We start from the raw sequence: 12,377 nt of genomic DNA, 5'->3' as shown, positions 1-12,377 counted from the left end.
CTCCTGCATGCACAAGCTTGGTTTCAGTCCAAAATTTAAATCAAGAGGAGAACTAAATGTGATTAGAATGTCAAACTATGAAGCGTGAGATTCAGCTTCAAATCCTTTTTTTAGTCATTAAATTCATTAGGCCAGCCATATGCAAGTATTCAACCTTAACTGTCTTGTAGGATAGTTATGAGGCCCTAAACGCTTTGGTAGGGAAGATAGCTAAATCTAATCATTACATTTATATAACTGACTAACAACACTTGAGTGACCTTAATCAGAAAGATTACCAGATATGCTCTGTGAAATTTACAGCTTGAGATACAGGATAGAATGAATGGATTTTTATTTTTACTTCATTGGTTCCTAATACCATAGCACAGTGATAGTGAAACTCTTCGGCACCAAGTGCCCAAACCGAAACATGCACGTGCACATGCGTGCACGCACACTGGAGCTCCAGTGCACATATGTACACCAGAAACCAGAAAAGCAACTGGCGATGGTGCATGTGCCCACAGAGAGGTCTCTGTGTGCCACCTCTGGCATGCGTGCCATAGGTTCGCCATCACGACCATAGCACATCAACACACTTTAAGATGTTAATAAATAGAAGATTTTTAAGGACACTGTGTTATGACAACTATTGCTTTGAGTATCTCTATTATTTTATTGCCTTTAGCACTTTACCAGTCAATGGGAGGAATTTATGGGAACAAAGGACAACATCATCCTGGTGTGGTTAACAGAAATGGATCTTCAGCTGACAAATGTGGAACATTTCTCCAAGAGTGATTTCGATGACAAAATGCGGCAGCTTAATGTAAATATTGACTTTTTTTAAAAAAAAATGTTTCATAACAGATATGGGGAGATGGGTTTCAGATGTCCAACTGATTATCTGAACCTGGTGCTTGTATTTGGTACCTGTATATCTATTAAGTTCATTTAAATAAAGTCCCATAAATTTAGAGAACACTATTTAAACTCCCGTTACTTGTCCCAGCTTCTGCCAACCTAGCAGTTCGAAAGCATGTAAAAATGCAGGTACAAAAATAGGGACCACCTTTGGTGGGAAGGTAAGAGCATTCCGTGCACCTTTGGCATTTAGTCATGCCAGCCACATAACCACAGAGATGTCTTCGAACAGTGCTGGCTCTTCGGCTTTGAAACAGAGTTGAGCACCACCCCCTAGAATTGGGAATGACTAGCACATACCTTTACCTTTATTTAAGCTTTGCTTTCTAAATAAAACAAATGTACATTTAGGATATCTGTAATAATAAGTTTGAGGTCTCTCTTATATCTAGAGTTGATCAATCCTTTCTCTCCACTATTCTTGACCAGTCCAGCTTAATTCTTTCTTGGTTACTGGCTACTGTACCATATGAGACTAGGAAATCCATGTTTGATATTTGCAAGACCATTTTTGTATCACAGTTTTTTTTTAAAAAAAACAGTTAGCTTCAATTGTATTACATCTATAGGGCAAATTTTCTTTGTCCAGCTGTTGTACCTACCATCAACAAAAATCCTAGGTAATTTATAGCTTTCACCTTTGATTTTGGCATTCATGATGAAATACCATTGGCTTAAGAAATTAAATGACCTAGGCACTTCAATTTGTTTATTTGTATACTGCAGGTGATTCCCCCAATAATTTCACCCAATTGAAGGACATCGAAAGGGCTAAAAAGGAGAAATGATTTATTTTATTCAATTTAATTTGGCCACCCGCTCCAGAAGATTCTGGGTGCTTACAAAATCCATATAAAGAGTAAAACAGTTAAAATCCACAAAACAGGGAGGGTGGACTAAAACAACTAGAGCAAACAATACACAGAAACAATATGATAGGAGTTCAACCAATAGATTACACCAATATTAATCTCAATATAGGAACATAATACAAAAAACAAAGATTTTTTTAATATGTGCAACTCTTCATCAGCTGTAACTTCAATATAGATTTCATTGGAGAGATTCAATTGGAGATATACATATTTCTTTGTGCACAAAGAAAGATCTATTTAAATTATTGGGGAAGGATATTTGTATAGAAATGTGTATAGGGACCCTACCAGAGTCAGAGAATATTCTGCTTTAGCATTTGGCCCATTGAACACAAACCAGAAATAGCTCATTGGAAGCAGCCCCAAATTCCAAGAGCTCTGCAGTTCCTAGAAAGCAAAGCTTTGCTCTTGTGTACCTCTGTTAAGTAAGGGAGCATACATATTCCTTATGCATTCGGCTTTCACATGTCTCTTAGCCTTTGTTTTGGGATTCAGGAGACTAGCTTGCCATCACATCTTCTTTCTCTCACAACCAGAAAGATCTATACAGGGGTCCCGAAACTTGGCAACTTTAAGATTTGTGGATGTCAACTCCCAGAATTCTGGGAGTTGAAGTCCACAAGTCTTAAAGTTGCCAAGTTTGAAGACCTCTTATGCTAGAAAGTAATTTGTATCCCATATTTGGTGAGAGCAACTCAGAAGAAGTCTATCATTCCTTGCTAATAGCTTGCAAATCTCATTGATTCTACTATGATGGAACTTCTTCATGCTAAGTTGAAATGTTTCTGTGACATAAAGCCAAATCAACTAAAAAACAAACTGGCAAATTGATCAATAAACTAATATTTCTGTATTCAAGGTTAGAAAAAAGCTACCTAATAACTTTAGAAAAGGCAGAACGTTTCTTGAAGAGTGGACTGATAGTTTTATTTGCTTTATCTGAGTTAACTTCACCAAACATTCCATGCTGATGTCAAGGTTCTAAATAGCATCCAAAAGTAAATCCGAGTCCAAGGCAAAGTATTGCTCAACGTTCCAATTTAATAAGAGAGCCATGTTGGCACATCTGGGAAAACTCGAAACTGAAAGCTTCCTGGTTTTCCCCACCTAGTTGAAAGTTCAAGATCTTGCCCCCACACCACAAGTCCATTACATGGTCCAATTTTCCACTGCCATGCTGGCAGTTCCACCCATCCAATTCCAGTCAGGTGCAGAGGTGCAAAAACAAAGGATGACCTTGGCTTTCTAGAAAGAATTTTGTTATGGCTACCTCACATCTCATTTCTACAATCCCCCCTCCCATTTTCCCACAATAGAAAATGCATAGTAGAATAATAGAAAGTGTGACAGGCCAAAGATCCAAAAGAAAAGATGGCTGCAGACAGTTGAAATATTCTGTGCTTCTCCTTATATATTCCCATCCTCCCTTTATGAGATTGATTGATCTGAATTGCACTAATTTAGGTAATCTGTACAGTAACACTTAGGAAGCATAATTATCTGTCTTTTAAACAGGGTTTCCAGAGGGAAATAATGCTAAATACCAGTAAGATTGAACAGTTGATTGCTTCTGGATTACATCTGATTAAAAAAAGTGAACCAGAGGATGCCATTATACTTGAAGAGGAACTAGAAGAATTTTGTAATTATTGCCAGGAAGTGTTTGGCCGAGTAGCCCGATTCCATCAAAGATTGACATCCTGGCATCCAGTAAGAACGAATGAAGTTATATCTTTGTGAAATCCATGTTGTTTCTTTGCTAATAGATTCATTTTCAAAAGCTATGTAGATAAAGAATAAAAGGCATGGTAGATGTATTCTCCAAACTTCCAATAATTAAAACACTGGGTTTTTTCCAAGTTAAGGAAGGGGTTGTTATTATTATATCCAAGGGACATAGTGGCTCAGTGGCTAAGACACTGAGCTGTCAATTGAAAGATTTGAATCCCTAGCATCCCTATTAACAGAGTGAGCTCCCGTTACTTGTCCCAGCTTCTGCCAACCTATCAGTTCCAAAGCATGTAAAAATGCAAGTAGAAAAAATAGGAACCACCTTTGGTGGGAAGGTACCAGCATTCCGTGAACCTTCAACGTTTAGTCATGCCAGCCACATGACCATGGAGACGTCTTCAGACATCGCTGGCTCTTTGGCTTTGAAACAGAGAGGGGCACCGCCCTCTCAAGTCGAGAACAACTAGCACATATGTGCGAGGGGAACCTTTACTTTTTATTATTATATCCAAAGTGTTTTTTCTTTGATTCCAGGGCACCTGGAAACAAAGCAGATAGGGTTTATGATTAATTATGATTAATGATTAGATGTAACTCATCTGGGAGACCTGTCTATATGCTCTGAGTTCTAAAGAGAAGGAATATATATATAGTTCTTTGTAAAGAGAAGGGCTCTAGCACATATGTGAGCCTGTGACTCTAAATACATACCTATTTCCCTGGCTCAGCTGATAAGGAGGAGAACCTTGTGGCTTAATGGTTAACACACCTGCCTAAGATGCAATACAGCACAAGTTCTAATCCCAGTAAGGGTATGGCTAGCTGATGAGAGCTAAATAGCTTGAAACAGATCTTTACTAGTCTCCCTTTATTTATTTATCAGCACAAATACAACACAAATGTAACAAAGGCAACAGTAAAAATATTGGGTTTCTGTCTGTCTTGTGACGAGCCGATAGACAGAGAATGGAAGCAGTAAATTTCCTCTCATATTTGGGCATACCAGGGGTTGTGACTCTAAATAAATACACACACACACACACACACACAGACATATATATGCATTTATGTATGTGGGTGGATAGGTGTGTTTGTGTGTGACAAATAAAACACAACTTTAGAAGATGGAATAAGAACACTTTGTTCTCATTAAAGGATGGGTTATTTCTTTTCTAAGGTTTTCAGTAGTTCCTGATCTGTCTCCAAATTGCATATGATTGAATGCTTCAATCACAATCGAAATAAAGCTGTAGCATGATCACCTGACCCCAAGGTATTAAAGATCATGCAGAGTTACAGAAGGCAACCCTTGTCGCAGCTGGCTGGGGAATTCTGGGAATTGAAGTCCATCCATCTTCAAGTTGCCAAGGTTGAGAAACATGGATTTAGAAGAAAGAAGGGAGTGGGTAACTAAGAATCTGTTATAGTTGGGCAGCTAAAAAATTAAAATAAATAATCCTACTTTGGAGGATTCCCATTTTTTCTCAAACATTGAGAGTACAGAGTAGTTCTATAAGTAATTCATGTTAATAACTTGAGTTCAATATCAGTATTTATGTTGTCTCGTTGAGGGACTGGAAGATGAAAAAGAGTCTTCGGAGAATGAAGCTGATTCAGACCATGCAAGAGGGATGCAAACTGATCCTTGGCCAAAGAAGACAGTTCAGGAGGGGCCACCATCACAGCAGTCTCTTTGTCACCTCATACCTACTTCAGGTGGTCCCGAGAGGTCAGGCTGTGAGACGCCTGTCAGCGTTGATTCCATTCCACTGGAGTGGGACCACACCGGAGATGTGGGAGGCTCTTCCTCCCCTGAGGATGAGGAAGAAGATTCATTCTTCAGCGCACTCTCAGGTAAATTCCAACCCACCATCATATCCAGAAACGTTAGTACTCACAAATACACAAACAGTTACACAATGCAAATACACAAAAGCAATTACCCAGCTTTTAATTTTGAACCCACGGTAATTGAGCTTTGGTGTGCTCCAAATTCAGTCATACCCATTTTATATATTACAGAGAACGAGATGGAAATTTAAAATGGAAGCTATTGAGACCTAAAAATTAAAAATGAATTTGTTTAGGCAGCCTTAGAATGCAACATTGCAATTCAAAATATAATTCCAATAATTTACCCTATGAAAGCCGGTGCAAAAACTGAAATGCAGTCATTTGTCAGTATTCATCCCCTAAAGTTTACACCATAATACTGTTCTCCAATAAAAAAGCTATACATATCTGGATATTAGGGGGGAATATGAAGAAAAAGATAGATTGAACATACAGAAATGCATTATAACACATAAATTGCCTACAAAATCACTCCGAAGAACAAAAATTCATATATGAGGGGAAAAAAGGGGATAGAATTAGGATAAGAGTGAAAAAATTAAGAATGGAGAAATGAACATATTTATTGACCATATCTGAATGGAAAAATTTCACTCTATAACTGTGGACAGTGCAATATTTTTGACGGAGAAGAGAGGTTCTCAGCTTGGCAGTATACTATATCTGACATATTTTTATTTGTGACTCTGGAGAACTACTGTTAGTCATATTGTACTGTGCTTCGTAATATTGACAAATAGACCTGCTATAAAATAATGTGCTTATGTTGGTAAAGCATCATTGCATGCTGAAAACTACCACACCAAGTGAAAAATTTAGTATAGTCCTTCCTGATATGCTAGTTACTTAAAGCAGGGAACTTGTTATGCTGATAAACATGTAGGGGGGAAATGAACCTTTTCTCTATCTCAATACCTTTTTGTTCAATTTGTTCTTATTTATTTTCTTTGTTAATCTACACACTGCCCTCTTACTATCAGTGACTTGGAGTAGTTTACAAATTACATTCAGAAAAGCTTTAAATGTGTAGATGGGAAAGCAAGAAGTAATTGGGAGAAAAAAAACAATGCTGTGAACACACAGACACACACACACACACACACACACACACACACACACACACACAAACGTAGAGGTTCTAATTTCCTATTTCCCATATGGACTTCCCAGGTACAAAATCAAGTGGAAAATACTGTGATTTGGGTAGGATACACTGTATATATGTACTACTTAAGGAGAAAGTGATCCTTCTCCCTTAATGTATTTGCAGTTGCCGCATATGCTTTTAAAAAATATTTCAGAAGGCATTTTTAAAATATGAATGTGGCTTTCCCTGATCAGAGCTTGGCTGCAATCATTGTTTGAAAGCCTTGTATTTGTGGTCTTTCTGATGTCAGTAAACATTGCAGGAAACAGAAACCATAAACCTAATAAAGAAGAAACCATTGAGGGCCTTTGCCCATTTATTTATCGCTTTTATCTATATACATAGTGGCCTTTTCTTCTTTTGCCTTTTCTTCTTAGAACTATTAGGAAAATTAACAGTTTTTTTAAAAAAATAGCAAAAAGAGATGAACAGTGGGTATTTTTATAAGGCCATGTAACTAAATAGTTGTTGCCTTTATACTTCAGGGCATTTTGACCACTAGTTTTATTTGGAAAAAGAATGCTAAATTAACAGTTATTTAATAGGATCCATCTGGGGCTGCTGTAATGCTACATTCTTGTATGGTGGGAAAGGAAGAGTGAACAGACTCTTTTGCAAAGCAAATGGTGACGTTATTCTTTTTTCAGATGTAGAAATCACTGAACATCCTGAGGCATATCTTAAAATGACCACAAAAGCTTTGAAAGCAGCTTCTGGTAGGCACCTGCTACTGCATGTGTCTCAACATGACAGTTTCCCTGTGCCGCACGCTGTGCTCTTCACACCTTCCTCATGTACAGGTTTCTGATTCCCTAGCTTGTATCAACACCATGCACCAATTGGCTCATGGTGGGTTCTCTTTTTTTGTTTTGTTTATTTGACGCTACACCATCCCCACATGTCTCTACCTAAGTTAAGATAATGCATTTTTAGTTCTCCATACCAATACAAAAGCATCAAGGCCTTCCTTGCTTGTTCCTCACAACGTGGCATGCATCGACAGTTTTGACCGGGAGAACGTAGCTTTGCTTTAAAGCTCCCTTTGCCATTCAGTTTAGGGTCTGACAGGACAATCTGGATCCTTCTTTATATTTGTAGCCCAAAATGAATGAGCACTCATTACTCTTTAGAAAAACTAAGGTTCAGACCTTCTTGAATGGAACCCGATACAAATGCTAAAATCTTCGTTGACCAATCATATTCTCAGCCCAAGAAGCTGAATGTGTATTGAAATTTTCAGACGGAAAAATTGAGTGGCATTTCTCTAAAAGTCTAATGGTAAAAAAAATATAATACACTAAATAATTACCATTAGCTGACCTATAATGCAATCCCCAAAGCTGCCTCCTGAAATAAGCTACCTCATTCTGCTTACTGCTGGGGCTATACATCAAGCCCAGAAGTGCTTTTCAACCTTTCCCAATCTCTTCTTTTTTGATGGTGGTAAGAACTCATATTTTCTTTGGGCATTTTCAGGAAAAAAAAATATCCTCATAACTGCATGGCTCTCATTTCACTGCCCATGAAACACTGCTGAAACATGTTTGCAAACAAGCATGCTTTGCAAAACAAATGGCAATATTATCCTTTTTTTTTTGTCATGCCATCCCTCTTTCTCTGTAAATGCTTTTAATTGTTGTTGTTTTTTGCCCCTTCACCCTTACATCTAATTTTCTGTGGCTTTCTTTTACCATGTCGCACAACAGGGAAATCTTTTGAAACTCACTTATGGCATCCCTCAGAGCACCCAGTTTGCCGAAAGCATTCATACAACCAGGAAGAGATGGTTAGAAGTGTCTTATCAAGCAACGAAGATTCCAGCACATCCTACAAACCAGGCAATGTAAGTCCAAGATGCCTATGGAGCATGAAAAAACAGGGTTAAATTAGCTGGTAACAGACAGGCTACCTAAATGTTACACACGTATAAGATAGTGGAGCTTTTTCAAGACAAGAAAATTTGGAGAGTGGGATATCACATTATATTCCATTTATAAATTTCTCAATAAAGAAGAGATGGCTGTGCATCTGTGCTATAAATGTGAGAAGATGATATATTGCCAGAAGGCTTATTTATTTTCTATTCTGTGTATTTCAGGTGAAACCATTGAACACTAGGAGTATGGATGACATAAAAGACATTTCCAGGACCTTGCCTACTAAAGATTCTCAAGATAGCCAGGACTTCATTAGTGTTTCAGCCATAGAGAAACAGCCAGGTATGTTAGTCATGGTTCCTGTTAATTTTTAAAATATATTTGTTTACCTGTGAAGGTAACAATTATTTAGGATTTGATTTTTCTCCATGTAATAGCATCATCGAAATTAAATTTCTTGTAACTGAAAAATGGGGAATAAATTAAAAAAATATATAAATTTAAGATCTTTAAATCTCAACAAAGAGAGGAAAGGAAAAGAGGCAACAGTAATATGAGTAGATGCTATTACAACATTAATTTAAAATACACTAATCAGAATATCTAATATACAACAGAAAGATGATCAAAGAAATGAGTGAGCTGAAATTAAGATTAGAAAAGCAAGGGAATTCGACAGGGGGAAAAATCAAGCAATGATCAGACCAAAAGATCTCCCAAAACTTTGAGATGTTCAACATGCTAAGACATCGTTACAGAAGGTCTACGATAAATGGATTTCCCAAGTAACAAACATTTCATAATCTAAGCTTTACAAAGGAGGAAGGTCTATTTATATGTTCTTATTCCTTCTCCTGCGGATTTGGTAAGATAGTGCCTTGAGTAAGTAGTTGGGAAGGAGCACATAAAATAAACTCATTGTTATGGTCCCAAAAGTGTCTCTGCCTTTAGTTCTGGCATAATGTTGAGACATAGAAGAATTAGGCTGACAGAATCCAGAGGTGATATAATAAATTTCTAATTTAGAATAATCCTTCCTCTAAATACACTTTTTGGAAGTTAAGCTATAAAAAGCAGTTTTGCAAGTTTTCTCTTTGTAAAAAAGGTAAAGGTTCCCCTTGCACACATGTGTTAGTTGTTCCTGACTCTAGGGTGCGGTGCTCATTCCGTTTCAAAGCCGAAGAGCCAGTGCTGTCCAAAGACGTCTCCGTGGTCATGTGGCCAGCATGACTAAATGTCGAAGGGGCACAGAACGCTCTTACCTTCCCACCAAAGCAATCCCTATTTTTCTACTTGCATTTTTACATGCTTTCGAACTGCTAGGTTGACAGAAGCTGGGACAAGTAACGGGAGCTCACTCCATTACGTAGCGTTGGGGATTCGAACTGCCACACTGCCGGCCTTTCTGATTGACAAGCTCAGCATCTTAGCCACTGAACCACCGCGTCCCTCTTTTCTCTTTGTAAGAAAATTTAATTCATGAGAAAAGTCAAAAATAAGATACATCACACTCATGTTCTGAAGGGGTATGACCTTCTCTACCATTTAACAATTCTGCCATCACCTCCTCTCAATTTACCGCACTGTGCACCGCAAATGAGTTGTGAAAATAATACAATTACAAAGAACCCTCTATAGAAGATGTATTTACTGTAGTACTAGTAAAGGCACAGCCCTTAAAATGCTATCCTGGAATTAACTTGATCTGATCCAAAGTTGTTTTTTTTTAACTGAGTAATCTTGTATTAAACGGCAGGGACTATTGAGAGATGGGAACTCCTTCAAGTTCAAGACCTAAGCCACAAGCTGAGAATGAAGCAAACTTGGCAGCAGTGGCAACAGCTGAACGCTGACCTTACCAACATTGATATTTGGCTGGATAAAATGGAAGAGGAAATGGAGGAGTTGCAGGAGGAAGAACCACAACCAGTCAACAGTATTCAGGCCATAGAGCAGAGAGTCAAGAAACTGAAGGTGATAATAATAATAATAAAAAAAGCTGAAAAAGAAAAATAATCTCTGTGATCAGCACATGCTGTGTATCGCTGATACAGACAGATTGCCTCCTAGCCTTGCAATCTTTTTTCCCAAGAGTGGATATTCGGATGTTGCTTGGTACTTCTTTCGGTTTGCCTAGTATAGGTAATCCTTGACATACGACCACAGTTGAGCCCCAAGATAGGTAGTCTTCGACTTACGACCACAGTTGAATCCAAAATTTCCATTGCTAAGCAAGACAGTTAAGTGAATTTTGGCCCTTTTTTTTTTCTCCTTTTCTTGCCACAGTTGTTAAGTGAATCACTGCAGTTGTTAAGTTGGCAACACACTTGTTAAATGGCATTTGGCTTCCCTGTTGATCTTGTTTGTTTGTTTGTTTGTTGGATTTATATGCCGCCCTTCTCCCAAGGACTCAGGGCAGCGTACAACATTAAAAAAACACATATTACAAAAGTTAAAAAAAAATTAGATAGAGTATCCAAAAAACAAACCCAATTAAGATTAACAATAACATTTAAAATTCGATTCTAGTTCTTAATAAGCTCTTTATCTCTTAAGTGCTGACATCTGCTGAGGGCTATTAAGAAAGGTGGGGGTTGCTTTCTGTCTCCCAGAGCATGTTTCTCCCTCTTGCTTGTCAGAAGATGGCAAAAGGTGATCATATGACCCCGGGACACTGCAACTGCCATAGTACATGCCAGTTGCAAAGCACCTAAATGTTGATCATGTGACCATGGGGATACTGCAATGGTCGTGTGAAAAACGGTCATAAGTCACTTTTTTTCAATGTCATTGTAACTTCAAACGCTCACTAAATGAATGGTTGTAAGTTAAGGACTACCTGCAGCCCCATGAAAGCGCTGTCTGTGTGTGTGCATGCAAACAATGCAAGTGGCAAATTGTCTCTTTCACATCCTTTGTGCAGTCTTTGTCTCTGGCTCTTGCATTTTCTCCATTCTATACCATGCTGAAGATGGTAGAATTCTTTTGGGTCAGAAATCCACTGGAAAACCATTTGATACGAAAAGGACATCCTGAAGTTCAGTCATTCAAAAGCTCTCATAGTATAGCAATAGATTCCAGTGAAATGAGTGGATCCAATTTTCATATGTTGTGTTTGGAAAGCACCAGTGGTGGGTTTCAAAAATTTTTAGAACCTCTTCTGTAGGTGTGGCCTGCTTTGTGGGAGTGGCTTGCTGGCCATGTGACCAGGTGGGAGTGGCTTGCTGGCCATGTGACCAGGTAGGAGTGGCAAACTTGTAAAATGTGGTGAAACTCACTTAACAACACTCTTGCTTAGCAACCAAAATGTTGGCTCAGAAACTCTGGCATTTGAAGCATGCAAGTCTTAAAGCTATCAAGTTACAAGACCCTTGCACCCCTAACCCTTTAGAAAAAAACCCCAGGAGTGTTCAGACTTGACAGCTTTAAGACTTGTGGACTTCAACTCCTGAATTCCTCCTCTCGCTCTTCATCTTGATGATGTGCGGATGGGCGGGGGGAGGGAGCTGGAACCGGTTCTAAATGGCACTGTAGATTTGTGGAACCTCTTCTATAGAAGAGGTTAGAACTGGCAGGAACCCACCCCTGGAAAGCACTTGTGCTTTTGACTAAATACAGGACCTTATCATAATCACGATGTCCTGTACTAACAAAAATAAAATCAGCTTCACTAGTTTGAGTGTAGTTTGTCAGCTTTCCTTTCCAATTTGTAGAATACCCTGTAGAATACTAATAATCTATTTGCAGAACACACTGATAGACAGTGGGGTGAGGGAAGAAATATCCATCTAACTTAGTTCCAAGCTGGGAGAAAGTCACTGGAGAAAAAATGGAGACTGGAGGCTGATTGGAAAGTGGGTTTAATGATGAACAGAACCACCAAGCACTGGTTCTGGGCAGCTGACCACATGGAGTTGAGAGTTGAGGGGTTTTTATGCCTTCTCTTCTCTTGGGCTTTGCAGTTGAGCTTCCTGTTCCTGTGCTAGA

The 12,377-nt window shown here is 38.5% G+C and overlaps 1 protein-coding gene across 1 annotated transcript in view; it reads left to right on the top strand.

The window, feature by feature from the left end:
• SYNE2 (spectrin repeat containing nuclear envelope protein 2) overlaps positions 1 to 12,377 on the top strand; it is a 258,629-nt gene that overhangs the window by 238,481 nt on the left and 7,771 nt on the right. Inside the window, exons 103-109 of the mRNA XM_032235484.1 lie at positions 671 to 811; positions 3,297 to 3,491; positions 5,084 to 5,366; positions 7,161 to 7,229; positions 8,220 to 8,356; positions 8,612 to 8,732; positions 10,147 to 10,364. Coding sequence (XP_032091375.1) covers positions 671 to 811; positions 3,297 to 3,491; positions 5,084 to 5,366; positions 7,161 to 7,229; positions 8,220 to 8,356; positions 8,612 to 8,732; positions 10,147 to 10,364 — 1,164 coding nt within the window. The remainder of the gene's footprint in view (positions 1 to 670; positions 812 to 3,296; positions 3,492 to 5,083; positions 5,367 to 7,160; positions 7,230 to 8,219; positions 8,357 to 8,611; positions 8,733 to 10,146; positions 10,365 to 12,377) is intronic.

This window comes from Thamnophis elegans, chromosome 1 (genome assembly GCF_009769535.1).
Source record: "Thamnophis elegans isolate rThaEle1 chromosome 1, rThaEle1.pri, whole genome shotgun sequence".
Taxonomy (NCBI): domain Eukaryota; kingdom Metazoa; phylum Chordata; class Lepidosauria; order Squamata; family Colubridae; genus Thamnophis; species Thamnophis elegans.
Note: the sequence above shows the minus strand (reverse complement) of the source record. Positions and strands in the feature narration are given on the sequence as shown.